A 24,565-nucleotide genomic window follows, 5' to 3' on the forward strand; every position below is an offset into this window, starting at 1 on the left:
TTACCAGCGCGCGGCCTGGCCCGGCCCGTGATCCCGGCGCTGACGGACGAAGGGACGCGGCGCTCGGCTCGGGTTTCACGGGCTTCAGTGCCTGGGGCGGGGAGGGGGGTGCCCAGGGGACGGTCGGACCCCGGCCTGCCCCCCGGGGACCACAACCTGGGGCCGGGTGGGAGCTGGGGCCCCCCGGAGGGGACAGGCCCGTGCCCCATTCCCTGCCCCCCTGAGCCAGCCTGTCCCCGTCCCTGGGGGTGGAGGGGAGCCGGTGCCCCCTAGAGGGGACAGGCCCGTGCCCCATTCCCTGCCCCCCTGAGCCAGCCAGTCTCCACCTTTGGGGGTGGAGGGGAGCAGCACCCCCTAGAGGGGACAGGCCCTGGACCCCATCCCCCCACCCCCGAGCCTGGTGACTTGGAGGTGGGGGGTGTATCTGGCATGTCCTAATTCCACCCCCCTGTGCCCTAATCACCCCAGGTCCCCCCGACCCCCCAGGCTCCATCCCCCCACCCGGCTGTTTCTCCCAAGGCCAAGCCTGGGATTTAGAGCAGTTGATGGCAGGGCTCAGGAATTTGGCCGGGGGCCTGGGGTCAGGTGACAGCTCCTTGGCGGCCCCCCCATCCCAGAGTGGGGGGGGCCCCTGCTTTAAAGGCCTCAGCCAGGCACTCCCGGGGGAGACGGCGTTGTCCAGGCCACGCAGCCATGCCTCAGCCAAAGCAAGCCGGTAAGGTGCCCCCCCCCCACACCTCCACACCGGGGGGGGGGCACTGACCCTGCCCCCCCATCCGTTGCAGCCTGGCACCCCTGGGTGCCTGGTGGGCTGCTGCAGGGCACGCAGTCGGGTGCCCGGGCTCTGGGTGCTGGGGTGTTCTTGGGGCTCCCCCCCCGGAGTATCTCTGGCTGTCTCATTGGCATGAGGTTCCCCCCACTCTGGACTCCCAGCTGCTGGTCCAGGAACCTGGGGGGGGGAATACACAGGATGTGGGGGGGGGGTGGCACAGGCCAAGGCTGACACCCCATTGGGGCAGCCTGTCTCAGAGTGGGATGGTGCCAGGGCTGGGGGGGGAGGGTGACAGGGCAGAGGCCCCCCCTTGGCATTCCAGGTTTGGGGGGGTGCAGCCAGGAGGAGATGTGGGGGCCATGCAGGGGCTGGGAGCAGGATGGGCGTGCTGGCTGGGGGGGGGGCTGCCAGCTGCTGAGGCCCCGGCCTTTCCCAGCGGGTGGTAGGTGGAGGGGGGGGGCGCTGTGGGGAGCAGGGGGGCAGGCTGCTGCGTGAATTCCTGCACGCACGTCCCCGTGCCCCCCGAAATACTCCACTGGGTCTGTGTCCCCAGAGTCGCCCTCATCGGGGGCGGTTGGGGGCAGTGGCCCCATTGGGGGGGGCAGAGGTACCTTGGGGTATTGGGGGGCAGGGCCCCCCCAGGCTGGAAAGTTGGGGTGGGCTTAGCCCAGAGGGTTTGTGTGCTGGGGTGTCAATGTCTCTGTTGGGGGGGGTCTCACAGCCTGGAGGGGCCTCTGTGCAGAATAGCTGGTGTGTTGGGGGGCTGGGGGGGGCACAGGCCGCACTGTGTTGCCTGTGTGCCCGGCGCAGTGGCTGGGGCTAGTGGGATGCGGCTGTGTGTGTGTGTGTGTACGGGGGTGTGTCTATGCACACAGGGCCGTGTGCTCCCTGCCTGCAGGTGTGTGTGAGTCCATCACACAGGGCCCTGTGTGCTGTGTGTGTTGGTGTGTGTTTATTGGGGTGTGTCCATCACACTGCTGCATGCATGGAGGTGTGTACGGGGCTGTGCGCTCCGTGTGTGTGTGTGGAGTGGGGTGTGAGTGGGGTGTGTGGAGGGGTGTATGGGGCTGTGGGGGTGTGAGTGAGGTGTGTGGAAGGGTGTATGGGTGTGTGTGTGTGTGGAGGGGTGTATGGGGCTGTGGGGGTGTGAGTGGGGTGTGTGGAGGGGTGTATGGGGGTGTGTGTGTGTGTGTGTGTGGAGGGGTGTATGGGGCTGTGGGGGTGTGAGTGGGGTGTGTGGAGGGGTGTTCGGGGCTGTGGGGGTGTGGGGGTGTGTGTGGAGGGGTGTTCGGGGCTGTGGGGGTGTGAGTGGGGTGTGTGGAGGGGTGTTCGGGGCTGTGGGGGTGTGAGTGAGGTGTGTGGAGGGGTGTTCGGGGCTGTGGGGGTGTGAGTGGGGTGTGTGGAGGGGTGTATGGGGCTGTGGGGGTGTGAGTGGGGTGTGTGGAGGGGTGTTCGGGGCTGTGGGGGTGTGAGTGGGGTGTGTGGAGGGGTGTTCGGGGCTGTGGGGGTGTGAGTGGGGTGTGTGGAGGGGTGTTCGGGGCTGTGGGGGTGTGAGTGGGGTGTGTGGAGGGGTGTTCGGGGCTGTGGGGGTGTGAGTGAGGTGTGTGGAGGGGTGTTCGGGGCTGTGGGGGTGTGTGGAGGGGTGTATGGGGGTGTGGGGGTGTGAGTGGGGTGTGTGGAGGGGTGTTCAGGGCTGTGGGGGTGTGAGTGAGGTGTGTGGAGGGGTGTATGGGGGTGTGGGGGTGTGTGTGGAGGGGTGTTCGGGGCTGTGGGGGTGTGAGTGAGGTGTGTGGAGGGGTGTTCAGGGCTGTGGGGGTGTGAGTGGGGTGTGTGGAGGGGTGTATGGGGGTGTGGGGGTGTGTGTGGAGGGGTGTTCGGGGCTGTGGGGGTGTGAGTGAGGTGTGTGGAGGGGTGTTCAGGGCTGTGGGGGTGTGAGTGGGGTGTGTGGAGGGGTGTTCAGGGCTGTGGGGGTGTGAGTGGGGTGTGTGGAGGGGTGTATGGGGGTGTGGGGGTGTGAGTGGGGTGTGTGGAGGGGTGTATGGGGCTGTGGGGGTGTGAGTGGGGTGTGTGGAGGGGTGTATGGGTGTGTGTGTGTGTGGAGGGGTGTTCGGGGCTGTGGGGGTGTGAGTGGGGTGTGTGGAGGGGTGTTCGGGGCTGTGGGGGTGTGAGTGGGGTGTGTGGAGGGGTGTTCGGGGCTGTGGGGGTGTGTGGAGGGGTGTATGGGGGTGTGGGGGTGTGAGTGGGGTGTGTGGAGGGGTGTTCGGGGCTGTGGGGGTGTGAGTGGGGTGTGTGGAGGGGTGTTCGGGGCTGTGGGGGTGTGAGTGGGGTGTGTGGAGGGGTGTTCGGGGCTGTGGGGGTGTGTGGAGGGGTGTTCGGGGCTGTGGGGGTGTGAGTGAGGTGTGTGGAGGGGTGTTCGGGGCTGTGGGGGTGTGAGTGAGGTGTGTGGAGGGGTGTATGGGGGTGTGGGGGTGTGAGTGGGGTGTGTGGAGGGGTGTTCGGGGCTGTGGGGGTGTGAGTGGGGTGTGTGGAGGGGTGTTCGGGGCTGTGGGGGTGTGAGTGGGGTGTGTGGAGGGGTGTATGGGGGTGTGGGGGTGTGAGTGGGGTGTGTGGAGGGGTGTTCGGGGCTGTGGGGGTGTGAGTGGGGTGTGTGGAGGGGTGTATGGGGGTGTGGGGGTGTGAGTGAGGTGTGTGGAGGGGTGTTCGGGGCTGTGGGGGTGTGAGTGGGGTGTGTGGAGGGGTGTTCGGGGCTGTGGGGGTGTGAGTGAGGTGTGTGGAGGGGTGTTCGGGGCTGTGGGGGTGTGAGTGGGGTGTGTGGAGGGGTGTTCGGGGCTGTGGGGGTGTGAGTGAGGTGTGTGGAGGGGTGTTCGGGGCTGTGGGGGTGTGAGTGGGGTGTGTGGAGGGGTGTATGGGGGTGTGGGGGTGTGAGTGGGGTGTGTGGAGGGGTGTTCGGGGCTGTGGGGGTGTGAGTGGGGTGTGTGGAGGGGTGTATGGGGGTGTGGGGGTGTGAGTGGGGTGTGTGGAGGGGTGTTCAGGGCTGTGGGGGTGTGAGTGGGGTGTGTGGAGGGGTGTATGGGGCTGTGGGGGTGTGAGTGAGGTGTGTGGAGGGGTGTTCGGGGCTGTGGGTGTGTGTGTGTGTGTGTGTGGAGGGGTGTATGGGGCTGTGGGGGTGTGAGTGGGGTGTGTGGAGGGGTGTTCGGGGCTGTGGGGGTGTGAGTGGGGTGTGTGGAGGGGTGTTCGGGGCTGTGGGGGTGTGAGTGGGGTGTGTGGAGGGGTGTTCGGGGCTGTGGGGGTGTGAGTGGGGTGTGTGGAGGGGTGTTTGGGGCTGTGGGGTGTGAGTGGGGTGTGTGGAGGGGTGTTCAGGGCTGTGGGGGTGTGAGTGAGGTGTGTGGAGGGGTGTATGGGGGTGTGGGGGTGTGAGTGGGGTGTGTGGAGGGGTGTTCGGGGCTGTGGGGGTGTGAGTGGGGTGTGTGGAGGGGTGTATGGGGGTGTGTGTGTGTGTGTGTGGAGGGGTGTTCGGGGCTGTGGGGGTGTGAGTGGGGTGTGTGGAGGGGTGTATGGGGCTGTGGGGGTGTGAGTGGGGTGTGTGGAGGGGTGTTCGGGGCTGTGGGGGTGTGGGGGTGTGTGTGGAGGGGTGTTCGGGGCTGTGGGGGTGTGAGTGGGGTGTGTGGAGGGGTGTTCGGGGCTGTGGGGGTGTGAGTGGGGTGTGTGGAGGGGTGTTCGGGGCTGTGGGGGTGTGAGTGGGGTGTGTGGAGGGGTGTATGGGGCTGTGGGGGTGTGGGGGTGTGTGTGGAGGGGTGTTCGGGGCTGTGGGGGTGTGAGTGGGGTGTGTGGAGGGGTGTTCGGGGCTGTGGGGGTGTGAGTGGGGTGTGTGGAGGGGTGTTTGGGGCTGTGGGGGTGTGAGTGGGGTGTGTGGAGGGGTGTTCGGGGCTGTGGGGGTGTGAGTGGGGTGTGTGGAGGGGTGTTCGGGGCTGTGGGGGTGTGGGGGTGTGTGTGGAGGGGTGTTCGGGGCTGTGGGGGTGTGAGTGGGGTGTGTGGAGGGGTGTATGGGGGTGTGGGGGTGTGAGTGGGGTGTGTGGAGGGGTGTTCGGGGCTGTGGGGGTGTGAGTGGGGTGTGTGGAGGGGTGTTCGGGGCTGTGGGGGTGTGAGTGGGGTGTGTGGAGGGGTGTATGGGGGTGTGGGGGTGTGAGTGGGGTGTGTGGAGGGGTGTTCGGGGCTGTGGGGGTGTGAGTGGGGTGTGTGGAGGGGTGTTCGGGGCTGTGGGGGTGTGAGTGAGGTGTGTGGAGGGGTGTTCGGGGCTGTGGGGGTGTGGGGGTGTGTGTGGAGGGGTGTTCGGGGCTGTGGGGGTGTGAGTGGGGTGTGTGGAGGGGTGTTCGGGGCTGTGGGGGTGTGTGTGGAGGGGTGTTCGGGGCTGTGGGGGTGTGAGTGGGGTGTGTGGAGGGGTGTATGGGGGTGTGTGTGTGTGTGTGTGGAGGGGTGTTCGGGGCTGTGGGGGTGTGAGTGGGGTGTGTGGAGGGGTGTTCGGGGCTGTGGGGGTGTGAGTGAGGTGTGTGGAGGGGTGTTCGGGGCTGTGGGGGTGTGAGTGGGGTGTGTGGAGGGGTGTTCGGGGCTGTGGGGGTGTGAGTGGGGTGTGTGGAGGGGTGTTCGGGGCTGTGGGGGTGTGAGTGGGGTGTGTGGAGGGGTGTTCGGGGCTGTGGGGGTGTGAGTGGGGTGTGTGGAGGGGTGTATGGGGCTGTGGGGGTGTGAGTGGGGTGTGTGGAGGGGTGTTCGGGGCTGTGGGGGTGTGAGTGGGGTGTGTGGAGGGGTGTTCGGGGCTGTGGGGGTGTGAGTGGGGTGTGTGGAGGGGTGTTCGGGGCTGTGGGGGTGTGGGGGTGTGTGTGGAGGGGTGTTCGGGGCTGTGGGGGTGTGAGTGGGGTGTGTGGAGGGGTGTATGGGGGTGTGGGGGTGTGAGTGGGGTGTGTGGAGGGGTGTTCGGGGCTGTGGGGGTGTGAGTGGGGTGTGTGGAGGGGTGTTCGGGGCTGTGGGGGTGTGAGTGGGGTGTGTGGAGGGGTGTATGGGGGTGTGGGGGTGTGAGTGGGGTGTGTGGAGGGGTGTTTGGGGCTGTGGGGGTGTGAGTGGGGTGTGTGGAGGGGTGTTCGGGGCTGTGGGGGTGTGAGTGGGGTGTGTGGAGGGGTGTTCGGGGCTGTGGGGGTGTGAGTGGGGTGTGTGGAGGGGTGTTCGGGGCTGTGGGGGTGTGAGTGAGGTGTGTGGAGGGGTGTTCGGGGCTGTGGGGGTGTGGGGGTGTGTGTGGAGGGGTGTTCGGGGCTGTGGGGGTGTGAGTGGGGTGTGTGGAGGGGTGTTCGGGGCTGTGGGGGTGTGTGTGGAGGGGTGTTCGGGGCTGTGGGGGTGTGAGTGGGGTGTGTGGAGGGGTGTATGGGGGTGTGTGTGTGTGTGTGTGGAGGGGTGTTCGGGGCTGTGGGGGTGTGAGTGGGGTGTGTGGAGGGGTGTTCGGGGCTGTGGGGGTGTGAGTGAGGTGTGTGGAGGGGTGTTTGGGGCTGTGGGGGTGTGAGTGGGGTGTGTGGAGGGGTGTTCGGGGCTGTGGGGGTGTGAGTGGGGTGTGTGGAGGGGTGTTCGGGGCTGTGGGGGTGTGAGTGGGGTGTGTGGAGGGGTGTTCGGGGCTGTGGGGGTGTGAGTGGGGTGTGTGGAGGGGTGTTCGGGGCTGTGGGGGTGTGAGTGGGGTGTGTGGAGGGGTGTTCGGGGCTGTGGGGCCATTCCTGGCGCCCCGGGCTGGGCAGGTGTCTCTCTGGCCCGGGCTCTGGGTGAGGCTCTGGGCCCCGCACCCAGGTGATGGGGTGGGGATTTCGGGGCTTAGCTGCTTCCCCCCCACCGTGGCCTTTCGATGTGCTGAGCCCAGGGGCTCTTCCTGCGGGCAGGGTCCGGTTACTACTCCGGCACGGGCAGGGGGTCCCGCGCCAGCGGCTAATTATAACCCCCCCCAGCACGTCTCGCTCGTTCCCTGCCCCTACTAGGGCACGGCGCCCCCCAGCTGCAACGTGAGACGGGGCCGGGAAAAGCCAAACGCTTGGTGTGGGGGGGCCCAGGTGCCGAGTGCTAAATCAAATCTTGCTGCCCGTCTGCCCCCCCCCCCAGTCCCCCAGCACGGGGGAGACGGGACCCACCAGGATCCAGCCCTTCCCACCGTGATCGGGGGTGGTGGGCGCTGCAAGTTTGGGGCCCCCGTGGTGCTGGGCGCTGCACAGACCCCCCCCAAGTTCAGAGCCCCCGCCACACCAGGCGGGAGACCTGGCCCCTGCCCTGATGTGCTCCCAGTCTAGCGAGACAAGATGGATTTTTACATGGGGGAAACTGAGGCACGGCGAAGCGACTTGCCCAGGCTGTCAGGGGCAGAGCTGGGAATTGAACCCAGGCGTCCAGGTCTAGCATCTGACCTGCAGGGAGCGAGAAAGATTTGGGGGCAGGGGGGCAAGTCTGGCGAAAGGCCAGAAACTCACAGGGGAGGATGGACGAATACAGTGCATTGATATAGCGGAGATGCGGCCCCCTTCTGGGGTGAGACGTGGGGGCTGGGTATATGGGGACCCCTCGCCCGGCGTTGAGCTGCAGCCACCTCTGGGGTGGGGCAATGGGGCTGGGTATATGGGGACCCAGGGCTGAGACATGCCCCTCTGGGGTGGGGCAGGGGCTTCATCGGGAGGGCTGTTTGAACAGGGACGCCGAGATGCAGCCACCTCTGGGGTGGGGCACAGGGGCTGGGTACACAGAGACCGCTCACCCGGTGCTGAGATGCGGCCCCCTCTGGGGTGGGACGTGGGGTCTGGGTATATGGGGACCCAGGGCTGAGACGTGGCCCCTCTGGAGTGGGGCAGGGGCTGCAGCGGGAGGGCTGTTTGAACAAGGCCCCCTGTGATGCAGCCGCCTCTGGGGTGGTGCGGGGTTCGAAGGTGGCCTGGGAGGTGTGTGGGGGGCTCTGGCAGGCCCAGCGAGCTCCACCTGCCCCCAGGCCTGCTGCCCGCGTCTCCCCGCAGCGCTGAGTGGCAGCTCCCCCTGGCCTGGCTCCCAGGGACGACAGCTGGGCCGGCTATTCCTGCTCGGAGCGGGCCGGCCAGGGCTATATTAGGGGGTCACGGAGGTAGTCAAAGGGCCTGGAATGCCAGAGTCAGCGCATAGGAGGGCTGGCAGAGCTGGGGGGGATGGGAGGGGGGTGTCCAGGTGCTTCCCCCCCCCCCCGGGCTGGGTAGGCCCAGGCTGCTGTGCTGGCCTCCTGGCCCTACACAGCAGGTAATTGCCCCTGTTGCACAGATTAGCACCCCGGGGAGACGCGTTCACACCTCGGGGCAGGGGAGCTGGACGGCTGCCCCGGGGCGGGGGGCGGGAGCAGCACCCAGGGGCATATGCTGCCAAACATGGGGCGGGTCTGGGGAGGGCACCGCAGTGAGGAGGGGGCTGGTGTCCGGTGTCCCTGCATGTGTGGGGTCTGGCAGTGTTTTAACAAAGAGGGGCTGGGGGGGGCATGTATGGAGCTAGCTAGCTAGCTAGATAGAGGGGGTGGATGGGGATAGACAGATGTAGGGGGGACAGGTGGAGGGATGGATGGATGGAGGGGTGTGGATGGAGGGGTGGGAAGGGCAGATAGATGGAGGAATGGAGGGATGGATGGAGGGGTGGGAAGAGCAGATAGATGGAGGGATGGATGGAGGGGTGTGATGGAGGGGTGGGAAGGGCAGATAGATGGAGGAATGGAGGGATGGATGGAGGGGTGGGAAGGGCAGCTAGATGGAGGAATGGAGGGATGGATGGAGGGGTGTGGATGGAGGGGTGAGAAGGGCAGATAGATGGAGGAATGGAGGGATGGATGGAGGGGTGCGATGGAGGGGTGGGAAGGGCAGATGGATGGAGGGATGGATGGAGGGGTGTGGATGGAGGGGTGGAAGGGCAGATAGATGGAGGGATGGATGGAAGGATGCGATGGAGGGGTGGGAAGGGCAGATAGATGGAGGGATGGAGGGGTGTGGATGGAGGGGTGGAAGGGCAGATAGATGGAGGGATGGATGGAGGGGTGTAAAGGCGGATGGATGGAGGGAAGGATGGCGGGAGGGATAAAGGGGTGTATCTGTGCCACACATCCACAGGGTCAGGGCTACACCCCAGGTTTGGACCAGCCCCCGTCAGTGCCAGAGCCCCGGGAGGTCCCGCTCTGCCTGCAGGACCGGCCACGTGGCCTCCCCACCCCGGAGACTGAGCCCCCACTCCGCTGCCAGCCCCCCACTCCGCTGCCCCTGGGAGCTCTGCCCACCAGATCCGACAGAGCCAGCTGCCTGGGAGAGCCTGGTTCTGTCTGCGGGGCCCCTGTCCGGGGTTTGCAGGGCCCCAGACCCCTGGTCATCCCGGGGAGCCGTTCAGCCTCTCCCCAAAGCCGGCTTTTAGCCCCTGCCCATCCCGGGGTCCCCAGCAGGGCCAGGCCGAGTTCCCAGTGCCCACTGGCCATGCCACCCACTGCCCCCGGCCCGTTGTTCAGTCCTGGGGGCTGCCATTCGCTCTCTGGACCCTCTGTTGATTTGGCTCGGTTCAGCCAGTTCTTTCCCGCCTCATCGTCCCCCCAACCAGAGCAGTGACACCCCACCCAGCACGTCTCTGGGCGGCTCCAGGAGCAGCGGTTACCCCTCGGCACTCACCAGGGGGCAAGGCAAAGTGCAGAGGGAAACTGAGTCACACACAGGATTCATACAGGTGTCCCAGCATGCATGGAGGGCTGGCTAGAGGGCCATGTGCACAGGGATGGATGGACCGGTGTGTGCGTCTCTGCACACACGTGTGCGTGTGCGCTGGGGCAGGTCCTGGTGCGAGGGCCCCACCCCGAGGGTAGCCTCACTGTGAATGGTCTGTGGGCAGGCCCTGGGCCTGGATGGACCCCCACCCCTCCCTGGGAGTTTGGGCCCTGCTATCTCCCAGCCGACCTGCACCCCAGGCCACGGAGCCCCCCAAATCCCCCTGTCCCAGATCCCCCCTCCCCGTATTTGTCTGTGTTAAAGCCCATTCTGTCGGCTTGCGGCAATTCAGCTCACGCTGTAACCCCAACCCGTTTGCCTCGCTGCCCCCTGCCCCCCAGTCAGTGTGTCCTCTGCAAACCACACAGCCAGCTCATTCATAACTAGCAATGGCTCCAGAGCCGATCCCCAGGGGTTGCAGCTTGAAACGGCGCCGCTCGCTGACGGGCAGCCTGGGATCAATCCCTGAGCCGTGTCCATTCCAGATCACTCAGGTCTTTGCACGCGCCTCGGAGAAAGTCAAGTCTACGCTGGGAACACAGATTCCCCCTTTACCAGCCAGCTCAGTACCCCGGGCCAAAGATAGCAGCTGGTTTGGCTGCGGGCCAGCCCTCCCCGGCAGAAATAATAGCTTTAGCCTCCGACTCTTTGCTGACAGAGTTTTGAATAAGCCGTTCTGTTATTTTACCTGGGATTGCCAGCAGGGCAACCGGAAGAGCCCATCCCCCTTTTGGAGCTCCCTTAGCAGGCCCCATTAGAATCACCCTGGGTTTGGTAAAGATTAACATCCATGGCGAGGAGAGATCGTTGGCCGGTTCTTTTGCAACTCTTGGGCGTCAGGTGGCCGGGCCTGGCAATGTGAACATGTTTGAGCAGAGCCCAAGGGTTCAAGGCCATAAGAGACAATCCAGATGGACTCCCAGATAGCCCAGGTCATTCAGTTTCCCCCAGCTCCCCCTGCATTGACCCCAGCCAGACCATTTGACATTCTTTTTCCGTGTGTCTGCCACCAGCTGCTGAAAAGAAGGAGAAGAAAGAGGAGAAGAAGAAAGAGGAGGCGAAAGAGGCCCCAGAAGCTCCAAAAGGTCAGAGCTGGGGATGGGCTGGGGTGGTCCTGGGCGGGGGGCGTAATGCCCAAGGGGGGATGCTTCCCGCCCCGCTCTCAGGGCGCTTTATGGTGAAAACAAGCCAATGTTGATTTGGGGAAGAGGGGAGATCCCAGCAGGAAGGGGGGGGGAAGGGCAGGAAACCAAAGGGGGACCCATAAAGGGCAGGGGGTCATAGAATCATAGAATATCAGGGTTGGAAGGGACCTCAGGAGGTCATCTAGTCCAACCCCCTGCTCAAAGCAGGACCAATCCCCAACTAAATCATCCCAGCCAGGGCTTTGTCAAGCCTGACCTTAAAAACTTCTAAGGAAGGAGATTCCACCACCTCCCTAGGTAACGCATTCCAGTGTTTCACCACGCTCCTAGTGAAAGAGTTTTTCCTAATATCCAACCTAAACCTTCCCCACTGCAACTTGAGACCATTACTCCTTGTCCTGTCCTCTTCCACCACTGAGAATAGTCTAGAACCATCCTCTCTGGAACCACCTCTCAGGTAGTTGAAAGCAGCTATCAAATCCCCCCTCATTCTTCTCTTCTGCAGACTAAACAATCCCAGTTCCCTCAGCCTCTCCTCATAAGTCATGTGTTCCAGACCCCTAATCATTTTTGTTGCCCTTCGCTGGACTCTCTCCAATTTATCCACATCCTTCTTGTAGTGTGGGGCCCAAAACTGGACACAGGACTCCAGATGAGGCCTCACCAAAGTCAAAGAGAGGGGGACGATCACGTCCCTCGATCTGCTGGCAATGCCCCTACTTATACATCCCCAAATGCCATTGGCCTTCTTGGCAACAAGGGCACACTGCTGACTCATATCCAGCTTCTCGTCCACTGTCACCCCTGGGTCCTTTTCCGCAGAACTGCTGCCTAGCCATTCGGTCCCTAGTCTGTAGCGGTTCCTGGGATTCTTCCATCCTAAGTGCAGGACCCTGCACTTATCCTTATTGAACCTCATCAGATTTCTTTTGGCCCAATCCTCCAATTTGTCTAGGTCCCTCTGTGTCCTATCCCTGCCTTCCAGCGTATCTACCTCTGCTCCAAGTTTAGTATCATCCGCAAATTTGCTGAGGGTGCAATCCACACCATCCTCCAGATCATTTATGAAGATATTGAATAAAACCGGCCCCAGGACCGACCCTTGGGGCACTCCACTTGATACCGGCTGCCAACTAGACATGGAGCCATTGATCACTACCTGTTGAGCCCGACAATCTAGCCAACTTTCTACCCACCTTATAGTGCATTCATCCAGCCCATACTTCTTTAACTTGCTGACAAGAATACTGTGGGATCCCAAGGGGCCGTCAGGGGACAGGGAGCATGGAGTGGTTAGATGGGGCGGAGGTTCTGGGGGTGGGGGCAGTCAGGGAATGGGAAGCAGGGGGAGTTGGGGTCTGGGGGGGCGGTTAGGGGTGGGGGTGTGGATAGGGGTCATGGCAGTAGGGAATGGGAAACAGGGGGAGGTTGGATGGGGGGGGCCCTGGGGGGCGGTTAGGGGCTGGGGTCCCGGGAGGGGGTGGTCAGGGGACAAGGAGCATTGGATGGGGTTGGGGGTTCTGAGGGGGGCAGTCAGGGGTGGGAAGTGGGAGGGGGCGGATAGGGGCGAGGGGCAGGCTGTTTGGGGAATCACAGCCTTCCCTACCCGGCCCTCCATACAATTGCGCAACCCCGATGTGGCCCTTGGGCCAAAAAGTTTGCGCCCCCGCCCCCAACCCCGTGCTGGAAGGTGGCCGGCGCCCCCTTGAGGCCGAAAGGCAGGGCCAGGAACTCCTAGAGCCCCAGGGGGTGATAAAGGCCGATTTCAGCCGGGTATCTGCACCCAGCGGCACTTGCCAGCAGCCCTTTGTAAGATCCACGGTGGTAAGGTACCGAGCTCCCCGCAGCTTGTCTGGGAGCTCGTCAGGCCTGGGCATGGGGTAGGCATCAGACACGGTGATGGCATTGAGCTTCCGATAGTCCACACAGAACCGGATCGACCTGTCTGTTTTGGGGACCAGCACCCCACCAGCGAGGCCCCAGGGCTGGATCACCTGCAAAGCCAGCATGTCCCTGACCTCTCTGTCCAGGTCCTGAGCAGTTTTCCCTGTGACGCAGGAAGGGGGAGCATCTTATCAGCGGGTGCGACCCGGTCTGCACCCGGCAGACAGTCAGATTAGTGCGTCCAGGCTGGGTGGAAAACAGCTGTCGGTACGGATGCCGCACCCCCCTGATCTCGGCTCGCTGGGCAGGGGTGAGCCGATCAGAGAGGGGGATTGTTTCCAGCGAGGGGCCAGGTCCTGTCTGTGGGAATAGATCTACTCAAGGGTCAGCAAGCCCCGCAGAAGAGCTGGTCTGGGTCACTCCTCCCTCCTAGGCAGTGGGTAAGCTGCCAGCCCCCCATGCCTGGGAAGCCTGCCCCTCCTCCAACTGGGTCCCTGCCCAGTTAACCCTGTGCGGGTTCGGTCTGCTCAGTCTGTCCTGGAGATGGGGGCACTGGGTCCGTATGTGGCCTCTCTGGCCACAGTAATAACAAGTCACGTCCCGTTGGTCCCCTCGAGCCGGGCGGTTGGTCCTGAGGCCGGTTGTTCCCCTTGGGAGGGGGTTCTCCACTTTCCCCCTTTGGGGGGTCCCAGGTCTCTCTCTGCAGCGGGGCGAGTCTGTTCCTTTGGGACTCCTCCCTGCCAGCCCCTGACCGGCTCTTCACGAACTCCTCAGCCAGCCGCCCTGCGGGTCGCGGGGCCTCCAGCCACAGCCTCAGGTCCGGTGGGAAATGTTCGTACAGTTGCTCCAGCACAATGAGGTTAAGCAGGTCCTCCCTCGTCTGGGCCCCCTCTGCCCACTTGGGGGCATATCCCTCCATCCGGAGGGCCAGTCCCAGATATGTGACCTCTGGGGCTTTGCGCTGACTCCAGAATCTTTCCCGGTACACCTCGGGCGTCAGCCCGAACCCACGGAGCAGGGCCTTTTTGAGCAGTTCATAGTCCCCTGCCTCCGCCCCTTCCATTCGGCCGGACAGCCCCACGGCTTTGGGGTCCAATAAGGGGGTGAGGAACCGGAGCCTGTCGGCAGGGTCAACCCTGTGCAGCCTGCAGGCCACCTCAGAGGCCATCAGGAATTCATCTAGGTCCTCCCCTTCCTTCCACTGGGCCAGGATGCGCTGATCAAAGCTCCGGGCAGGCCTGGGTCCCCCACTCACTCGCCACAATGGGGGGCTCTCTGCTCTTCGCCCTTGCCAGGCTGCTTCCCTCCGGGGCAGGAATCAGCTCCTCCGAGCGATCCTCTTCCTCCAGCTCCCTCTTAAGGTGGTGGTTATACATCTCCCTGCTGTTCCCAAGTTGTTGTGGACTCGAACCCCGACTGCCTGCCCTTCTCCAGGTCACCACCTCTCTCCCAGGGTCAAGCAGCAGACTCCTCTGACCCTGGAACCGCTCGCCGCCGTCCCCAGGGGGACCCCGTTACTGCAACAGTCCTTCTCGCTGGTCACCCACTCCCAGGGGTTAAGCCTAGCTCCTCTCTGTGACGAAGTGGGACTGTTCTTAATGTTTCCTCCGAATATTGTGGGGGTGCCTCAGTTTCCCCTATGCAGTTCTTAAGTATCTAGGTGGTGGGGTCTGGGTGTATGATCATTGCAGAGCCCTAGAGGGCAGGTGTGTGCAGGGGTCTGGACACAGAGAATGGCCAACACCCTGTTTCCTGGCAACTGATGGCCTGGGCCCTTCCCCCCTGCAAGGTGAGAGCTAAAGGGTTGGAGAACAAAGGAATCAGGTGACCACCTGGCCCAGGAAAGGAACAAAGCCCAGAGGAGGGGGGGCTGGAGGGAGTTTCAGTTTGGGGCTGGCTGGGACATGGAGTAAAGTGCAGACGTGGTTGTCTGGCTCACTGCCCCCCAAAACGGACCCAGCTGAGGGGTCCTGTTCTCTGCACCTACAAGCTCTGTGTTAGACCATGTTCCTGTCGTCTAATAAACCTTCTGTGTTACTGGCTGGCTGAGAGTCCCGTCTGACTGCGGAGTTGGGGGGCAGGACCCTCTGGCTTCCCCAGGACCCCGCCTGGGTGGACTCGCTGTGGGAAGCGCAGGGAGGGGCAGAGGAGGCTGAATGCTCCGAGGTCAGACCCAGGAAGGTGGAAGCTGTGTGAGCTGCGTGTCCTGCAGACAGGCTGCTCACAGGAAGGCGACTGCCCCAGAGTCCTGCCTGGCTTCATGGGGAGCAGATCCAGAGCATCGCCCAGGGACTCCGTGACACTCTCTGAGCCGTCAGCACGCCTGGTTCTTGCCAATCCCCCTTCATTTTACTGCTTCCCAGTCACTTACTGCAGGAAGCGCCATCCATGGGGTGCAGTACATCCCACCGCTGCCACCAGTTGTCACTGAGTGTGGGGGAGTCAGGGCCCTGCACCCCGCACTTCCTGCGATTCCCCAGGACTCTCCGCCAGCCGGTAATACAGAAGGTTTATTAGCCGACAGGAACACAGCCCAAAACAGAGCTTGTAGGTACAGAGACCAGGACCCCTCAGTCAGGTCCCACTTGCGGGGTGGGGAGCCCAGACCCCTGTTCTGGGATTCAGCCCCTCTCCCCAGCCAGCTCCAAACTGAAACCCCCTCCAGCCGCCTCCCCCAGCCACCCCCACCCCCCAGCCTTTGTCCAGTTTCCCGGGCAGAAAGGTGTCACCTGGCCCCATCCCCCTCCTGGGCTCTGGTTACGCAGGGAAACCGCCACCCTTTGTGCTGGCCGGCAGGTATCACCCCTCAGTGAGGTCACCCCCTTGTTTCCCATCCCCATCTAGTATTGGTGGAGCACCCCAGGGAAACTGAGGCACACCCCGTGTTAGCAGAAGACAGTAAACTAGTAAAACTCCTCTGCACCATTCCCAGGTTAATACCCCCTCCTCCGACACAGAGCCCTCCTGTCCGTCCCCCCCCCCGACCGCCGCTCCCACCCCCACACACACTGTTCATACACAGCACTAAGGAAATCCCACACTTCCTCCCATCGGGGGCTGGGCTGGGGGCTGGGATGGGACAGGGCCGGATACTGAGTTTCTGACTGATCCAAATCCTGGTTTCTTTTCAGAAGCCCCAGAGGAGCACCCAGCAGGTGAGCGTGTCTGAGACGGGACGCTGCCTTCACACGCGCGCCTGGCAGGGAACATCCCCCTCCCCGGGCCACTACCAGCCCCCGGGAACCCGGCACCCAGACACGGCCCCGTACCCCTCTACATCCCAGCCCCCGGGAACCCGGCACCCAGACACGGCCCCGTACCCCTCTACATCCCAGCCCCCGGGAACCCGGCACCCAGACACGGCCCCGTACCCCTCTACATCCCAGCCCCCGGGAACCCGGCACCCAGACACGGCCCCGTACCCCTCTACATCCCAGCCCCCGGGAACCCGGCACCCAGACACGGCCCCGTACCCCTCTACATCCCAGCCCCTGGGACCTCCCAGCACCCCCATTGCCCCGGCCCCCTCACTACATCCCAGCCCCCGGGAACCCGGCACCCAGACACGGCCCCGTACCCCTCTACATCCCAGCCCCCGGGAACCCGGCACCCAGACACGGCCCCGTACCCCTCTACATCCCAGCCCCTGGGACTTCCCAGCATCCCCATTGCCCCGGCCCCCTCACTACATCCCAGCCCCCGGAAACCCGGCACCCAGACACGGCCCCGTACCCCTCTACATCCCAGCCCCCGGGAACCCGGCACCCAGACACGGCCCCGTACCCCTCTACATCCCAGCCCCCGGGAACCCGGCACCCAGACATGGCCCCGTACCCCTCTACATCCCAGCCCCCGGGAACCCGGCACCCAGACACGGCCCCGTACCCCTCTACATCCCAGCCCCCGGGAACCCGGCACCCAGACACGGCCCCGTACCCCTCTACATCCCAGCCCCTGGGACCTCCCAGCATCCCCATTGCCCCGGCCCCCTCACTACATCCCAGCCCCCGGAAACCCGGCACCCAGACATGGCCCCGTACCCCTCTACATCCCAGCCCCCGGGAACCCGGCACCCAGACACGGCCCCGTACCCCTCTACATCCCAGCCCCTGGGACCTCCCAGCATCCCCATTGCCCCGGCCCCCTCACTACATCCCAGCCCCCGGGAACCCGGCACCCAGACACGGCCCCGTACCCCTCTACATCCCAGCCCCCGGGAACCCGGCACCCAGACACGGCCCCGTACCCCTCTACATCCCAGCCCCTGGGACCTCCCAGCACCCCCATTGCCCCGGCCCCCTCACTACATCCCAGCCCCCGGGAACCCGGCACCCAGACACGGCCCCGTACCCCTCTACATCCCAGCCCCCGGGAACCCGGCACCCAGACACGGCCCCGTACCCCTCTACATCCCAGCCCCTGGGACCTCCCAGCATCCCCATTGCCCCGGCCCCCTCACTACATCCCAGCCCCCGGAAACCCGGCACCCAGACACGGCCCCGTACCCCTCTACATCCCAGCCCCCGGGAACCCGGCACCCAGACATGGCCCCGTACCCCTCTACATCCCAGCCCCCGGGAACCCGGCACCCAGACACGGCCCCGTACCCCTCTACATCCCAGCCCCCGGGAACCCGGCACCCAGACATGGCCCCGTACCCCTCTACATCCCAGCCCCCGGGAACCCGGCACCCAGACACGGCCCCGTACCCCTCTACATCCCAGCCCCCGGGAACCCGGCACCCAGACACGGCCCCGTACCCCTCTACATCCCAGCCCCTGGGACCTCCCAGCACCCCCATTGCCCCGGCCCCCTCACTACATCCCAGCCCCCGGGAACCCGGCACCCAGACACGGCCCCGTACCCCTCTACATCCCAGCCCCCGGGAACCCGGCACCCAGACACGGCCCCGTACCCCTCTACATCCCAGCCCCTGGGACTTCCCAGCATCCCCATTGCCCCGGCCCCCTCACTACATCCCAGCCCCCGGAAACCCGGCACCCAGACACGGCCCCGTACCCCTCTACATCCCAGCCCCCGGGAACCCGGCACCCAGACACGGCCCCGTACCCCTCTACATCCCAGCCCCCGGGAACCCGGCACCCAGACATGGCCCCGTACCCCTCTACATCCCAGCCCCCGGGAACCCGGCACCCAGACACGGCCCCGTACCCCTCTACATCCCAGCCCCCGGGAACCCGGCACCCAGACACGGCCCCGTACCCCTCTACATCCCAGCCCCTGGGACCTCCCAGCATCCCCATTGCCCCGGCCCCCTCACTACATCCCAGCCCCCGGAAACCCGGCACCCAGACATGGCCCCGTACCCCTCTACATCCCAGCCCCCGGGAACCCGGCACCCAGACACGGCCCCGTACCCCTCTACATCCCAGCCCCCGGGAACCCGGCACCCAGACACGGCCCCGTACCCCTCTACATCCCAGCCCCTGGGACCTCCCAGCATCCCCATTGCCCCGGCCCCCTCACTACATCCCAGCCCCCGGGAACCCGGCACCCAGACACGGCCCCGTACCCCTCTACATCCCAGCCCCCGGGAACCCGGCACCCAGACACGGCCCCGTACCCCTCTACATCCCAGCCCCTGGGACCTCCCAGCACCCCCATTGCCCCGGCCCCCTCACTACATCCCAGCCCCCGGGAACCCGGCACCCAGACACGGCCCCGTACCCCTCTACATCCCAGCCCCCGGGAACCCGGCACCCAGACACGGCCCCGTACCCCTCTACATCCCAGCCCCTGGGACCTCCCAGCATCCCCATTGCCCCGGCCCCCTCACTACATCCCAGCCCCCGGAAACCCGGCACCCAGACACGGCCCCGTACCCCTCTACATCCCAGCCCCCGGGAACCCGGCACCCAGACATGGCCCCGTACCCCTCTACATCCCAGCCCCCGGGAACCCGGCACCCAGACACGGCCCCGTACCCCTCTACATCCCAGCCCCCGGGAACCCGGCACCCAGACATGGCCCCGTACCCCTCTACATCCCAGCCCCCGGGAACCCGGCACCCAGACACGGCCCCGTACCCCTCTACATCCCAGCCCCCGGGAACCCGGCACCCAGACACGGCCCCGTACCCCTCTACATCCCAGCCCCTGGGACCTCCCAGCATCCCCATTGCCCCGGCCCCCTCACTACATCCCAGCCCCCGGAAACCCGGCACCCAGACATGGCCCCGTACCCCTCTACATCCCAGCCCCCGGGAACCCGGCACCCAGACACGGCCCCGTACCCCTCTACATCCCAGCCCCCGGGAACCTGGCACCCAGACACGGCCCCGTACCCCTCTACATCCCAGCCCCTGGGACCTCCCAGCATCCCCATTGCCCCGGCCCCCTCACTACATCCCAGCCCCCGGGAACCCGGCACCCAGACACGGCCCCGTACCCCGCTACATCCCAGCTCCCGGGAACCCGGCACCCAGACACGGCCCCGTACCCCTCTACATCCCAGCTCCCGGGAACCCGGCACCCAGACACGGCCCCGTACCCCTCTACATCCCAGCCCCTGGGACCTCCCAGCACCCCCATTGCCCCGGCCCCCTCACTACATCCCAGCCCCCGGGAACCCGGCACCCAGACACGGCCCCGTACCCCTCTACATCCCAGCTCCCGGGAACCCGGCACCCAGACACGGCCCCGTACCCCTCTACATCCCAGCCCCTGGGACCTCCCAGCACCCCCATTGCCCCAGCCCCCTCACTACATCCCAGCCCCCGGGAACCCGGCACCCAGACACGGCCCCGTACCCCTCTACATCCCAGCCCCCGGGAACCCGGCACCCAGACACGGCCCCGTACCCCTCTACATCCCAGCCCCCGGGAACCCGGCACCCAGACACGGCCCCGTACCCCGCTACATCCCAGCTCCCGGGAGCCCGGCACCCAGACACGGCCCCGTACCCCGCTACATCCCAGCCCCTGGGACCTCCCAGCACCCCCATTGCCCCGGCCCCCTCACTACATCCCAGCCCCCGGGAACCCGGCACCCAGACACGGCCCCGTACCCCGCTACATCCCAGCCCCTGGGACCTCCCAGCACCCCCATTGCCCCGGCCCCCTCACTACATCCCAGCCCCCAGGAACCTGGCACCCAGACACGGCCCCGTACCCCTCTACATCCCAGCCCCCGGGAACCCGGCACCCAGACACGGCCCCGTACCCCTCTACATCCCAGCTCCCGGGAACCCGGCACCCAGACATGGCCCCGTACCCCGCTACATCCCAGCCCCTGGGACCTCCCAGCACCCCCATTGCCCCGGCCCCCCTCACTACATCCCAGCCCCCGGGAACCCGGCACCCAGACACGGCCCCGTACCCCTCTACATCCCAGCTCCCGGGAACCCGGCACCCAGACACGGCCCCGTACCCCGCTACATCCCAGTCCCTGGGACCTCCCAGCACCCCCATTGCCCCGGCCCCCTCACTACATCCCAGCCCCCAGGAAGCTGGCACCCAGACATGCCCCGTACCCCACCACACTACATCCCAGCCCCCAGGAACCTGGCACCCAGGACACAGCCCATCCCCGCCACTACATCCCAGCCCCTGAGACCTCCCAGCACCCCCATAGCCCCGGCCCCCCCTCCGCTGTGCGGCAGCCCCAGGTGCCTTGTCCTGACCCCCGTCTCCCCCATCTGCTGCAGACCCCAAGCCCCAGGACAAGCCGGATGAGACCCCAAGCCTGTTCCTGCAGAAGCCAGGCCATATCCTTGTGGAGTGCGGTAGGACTCGGGGGCATCCGCCTGGGTGGGGCAGATCTCGGGGGCTCCTGGGGATGATGGGGGCCTGGGAAAGGCTCTGGCCAGAGGGGGGTCGGGGGCTGGGAAAAGCTCGGGGCAGAGCGGGTTGAGGGATGGGGGAGCTCTGGCAGAGGGGGGTCAGAGGATTGGGGGGGTCACTAATCAGAGCAGGTCAGGGGCTGGGAAAAGCTCTGGCCAGAGGGGGTCAGGGGATTGTGTGGGGGGGTGATGAAGTGGGAATGTTCTTAATGTTCCCTCTGAATACTGGGTGGGTGCCTCAGTTTCCCCTAGGCAGTTCTTAAGTATCTAGGTGGGGGGATAAGGGCGTGTGATTGTTGCAGAGCCCTAGAGGGCCAGGGAGATGGGGTCTGCACAGAGAATGGCCGACACCCTGTCTCCTGATGGCCTGGGCCCCACCCTGCAAGGTGCCAACTGAAGGGGTTGGAGAACAAAGAGATCAGGTGGCCTCCTGGCCTGGGAAAGAGACAAAGGCCAGAGGAGGGGTGTCACGGACTCCCAGGTCGTGCCCACTCTTGGCCCTGTGCGGTCCGTTTGGGGGAACCCCCTTCAGTGTGACAGCCCTTCTCGGGGGTCCTCTCTTTCTCGGGGGTTAAGCCCCTCCGCTTCCTGGAACCGCACCTCTCTGAGCCTTAGGACGCCTATCTCTGCCGTGGGCCCCCGCAGGGAGTCCCTTTGCTCCGGACCCCCGGGACCCCCACTCCCAGAGGGAATAATGCCCCCCTGATCTCTAGCCTGGAGCAACTCTCAGCCAGTGTAAAACAGGAGGGTTTATTGAGCGTCTGAACCCAGCACAGGAAACTCTCCGGGTCGCAGGCCTGGCCTCCCTCAGCCCAGCACATCCCAGTTTCTCCTGCATCCAGGGGGGCTCTGCCTGCCCCCTCTCCAGCCCCGAGCCCCCCTGCTTCCCAGCTGGGCAGCTGAGATCACCAGCCCCAAGCCCCCCTCTGTCCATTGTCTTCTCTCCAGGTAAACAGGGTCGCCTGAGCCCCCTCTCCCCTCTTCTGTCCTCTGGCCCCCCTGGCTGGAACCGGCTGGTCAGGTCACCGGGGTCCTCTCTCCGCAGCCCATTGTCCTCCCACTGGCCAGAACCGGCTGTGACCCCCGAGCTGGGCCTCCTGGCCACCAGTCCCTGGGGTCTCCTTTCTCCAGGCCATTGGCTGGGGTCCCAAGTTCCCTCGCCGGTCCCCTGTACCAAGAAACTTCCTCTCCCATCACCTCAGTAACACGGAGGGAAACTGAGTCCCACCCCCTCGGCATGCAAACCATTGGAAAAACCAAGAAAATCCCCCACTTCGTCACAGGGGGCAGGAGTTGTTCAGTTTGGGGCTGGCTGGGGAAATGGAGGGAGGCCCAGATGGGGCTCTGGGCTCCCTGCCGCCCAAGACGGACCTGACTGAGGGGTCCTGGCATCTAAGAAACCTTCTGTGTCCCCGGCTGGCTGAGAGTCACATCTGACTGTGGAGTCGGGGGGCAGGACCCACTGGCTCCCCCAGGAACACCCCCCCCCCCGTGCGGACTCGCTGCGGGAAGCGTGGGGTGGGGCAGGGGAGGTTGGAGGCTCCAGGGTCAGCCCCAGGAAGGTGGAAGCTGGGGCAGCGTCTTGCCCTGGGGACAGTAGCACCGAGAGAGGAGGGTCCCCCCCAAGACCTGCCTGGCTCCATATGGAGCAGCTCCAGAGCATCGCCCGGGGACGCCGTGACAGTTCTCCAACACCTTCAGCTGGTATCTTGCGCCGGGGGGGGGGCATCAGGAGACAGGGCGTCAGCCATTCTCAGTGCAGACCCCATCACACTGGCCCTCTAGGGCTCTGCAACAATCACACCCCCTTATCCCCCCACCTAGATACTTACGAACTGCATTGGGGAAACTGAGGCACACACACTATTCAGAGAAAACATAAAGAACATTCCCACTTTGTCACAGGGCGTCACTAATCAGAGGGGATCTGGGGATGGGGGGACTCTCGCCAGAGGGGGTCAGGGGATTGGGGGGTCACTAATCAGAGGGGGTCAGGGGATGGCGGGGCTCTGGCCAGAGGGGGTCGGGGGACTGAGGGGTTCCGGCCAGAGGAGGTGGGGGCTGGTGGACTGCCTGCAGCCGGAGGAGGTGAAGGTGGGGGTGGCGGGAGGGGGGTCACTGACCTGCCCCCCTCCCCCCCCCGGCGCAGGGAAGGAAGTGGCCTTGGAGGTGCAGGTGGACGGATCCCAGCTCCCCACCAAGCCGAGTATCAAGTGGTTCAAGGGGAAGTGGCTGGAACTCGGCATCAAGAGCGGCCTCCGGTTCCAGTTCAAGGAGACCTTCGACAAGGAGAAGAAGGTGGGGGGCTGGCTGGGGTGGGGGGCGGGGGGCTTCACGGGTGCAGGTCCAGCCCCTCCCCAATGCCCCCTAGCCCAGCCCCTCTGTCCCCCATGGGTTCTGTCTGGGCAGCCAGACCCCGGCTGGCCTGGGGGGTCCCCTGGCTTTGTGGGTGTCCCTCTGGGTCGATCGCCCGCCAGACCCCGGGGCAGCAGCGGGAGGGGGGGAGGGGGGCGGGAGCAGGCTCAAGTCCCGCCCGGACGGACGGACGGACGGACAGCATCACCCACGCACTGCCCCCCCCAGGTGTACACCTTCGAGCTGCGCATCGGGAAGGTGGTGATCGGGGACCGGGGCGACTATCGCTGCGAGGTGGCGAGCAAGGAAAAGAGCGACACGTGCACCTTCAACATCGACGTGGAGGGTGAGCGGGGGGCAGGGACCCCCCCGGGTCAGCGACACCCCCCTCCAAACCCCCCAGGCTGGAGGGACCCCAAACCTACCGGAGCAGGGACACTCCCTGGGTCAGGGACTCACTCCCCAGATCCCCCCCCCCAGGCTGGGAAGACCCTGAACCCCCCCTAGGGCAGGGATACCCCTCAGAACCCCAAACCCCCCAGAGCAGGGACAGCCCCCGGGTCAGGGACAGACCCCCATAGCTCCCCCAGGCTGGGGAGACCCCCAAAGCCCCCCAGGGCAGAGACATTCCCCTCAGAACCCTCTGGGCTGGGGAGACACCGAACCCAGGGCAGGGACAGACCCCCGGGTCAGGGACGCCCCCCAGAGTCCACCCCAGGCTGGGGAGACCCCAAAACTCCCCAGGGCTGGGACACCTCCGAGAGCACCCCCCCAAGGCTGGGTGAGACCTGAACTGCCCCCCACCCCGAGCAGGGACATGCCCCCAGAGCAGGAACACCCCCCCCCAGAGCTCCCCAGGCTGGGGAGACCCCCAAGTCCCTGGGAGATGGAGCCCCCTTGAAACTCCTCCCAGGCCAAGAAGACCCCCAGAAAGCCCCTGCCCCGCATACACACCCAGACCCTCCCCAGTGCCAGGACCCCCCTGCCCACGCAGACACCCCCCAGCCCAGGGGCCCTCCCCACAGACCCGCCCCCAATGGCGGAAAACCTGGTGAGCTGCGATAACTCCCCCCCCCGCCCCCCAGCAGGCCATTTTGATGTGACCCACCATAATATAGTGCCCCCCCAGCACTGGGGGTCGTGTGTCGGAGGTATGGAGGCCCGAGCAGAGGTGTATATGGGGGGGGCGGGGATCATGGGGGCTGGAGCAGGGTGTCATACTGTCCCCAACCCTCTTTCCCAGCCCCACGGACGGAGGAGAGTGACAATGTGCTCCAGGCCTTCAAACGGACGTGAGTGCCGGCGCCCCAGAGCGCCCCCCAGCTCCCCCACAACCCCCCGCCAGCGCCCCCCAGCTCCCCACGGCATCCCCCACAACCCCCCACCAGCGCCCCCCAGCTCCCCACGGCATCCTCCACAACCCCCCGCCAGCGCCCCCCAGTTCCCCACAGCATCCCCCACAACCCCCCGCCAGCGCCCCCCAGCTCCCCACGGCATCCTCCACAACCCCCTACCAGCGCCCCACAGCATCCCCCATAACTCTCCACGTGCCGTGACACCCCAACAACCCCCCGGCAGCGCCCCCCAGCTCCCCACGGCATCCCCCACAACCCCCCACCAGCGCCCCCCAGCTCCCCACGGCATCCTCCACAACCCCCCGCCAGCGCCCCCCAGTTCCCCACGGCATCCCCCACAACCCCCCGCCAGCGCCCCCCAGCTCCCCACAGCATCCCCCACAACCCCCCTACCAGCGCCCCACAGCATCCCCCCATAACTCTCCACGTGCCGTGACACCCCAACAACCCCCCGGCAGCGCCCCCCAGCTCCCCACGGCATCCCCCACAACC

General features: G+C 65.7%; 1 protein-coding gene across 1 annotated transcript; it reads left to right on the forward strand.

Annotated features, from left to right (window-relative positions):
• Nucleotides 1-673: 673 nt before the first annotated feature.
• LOC140904580 (myosin-binding protein C, fast-type-like) lies at nt 674-24,010 on the forward strand (the record flags this gene model as incomplete). Its single annotated transcript, XM_073327008.1, has 7 exons — nt 674-715; nt 10,548-10,619; nt 15,695-15,718; nt 20,229-20,306; nt 22,513-22,661; nt 22,947-23,064; nt 23,962-24,010. Coding segments are annotated over exons 1-7 (512 nt in total), but the record flags the coding sequence as incomplete, so codon positions are not given.
• Nucleotides 24,011-24,565: the final 555 nt, after the last annotated feature.

Source organism: Lepidochelys kempii, unplaced genomic scaffold, assembly GCF_965140265.1.
Source record: "Lepidochelys kempii isolate rLepKem1 unplaced genomic scaffold, rLepKem1.hap2 scaffold_294, whole genome shotgun sequence".
Taxonomy (NCBI): domain Eukaryota; kingdom Metazoa; phylum Chordata; order Testudines; family Cheloniidae; genus Lepidochelys; species Lepidochelys kempii.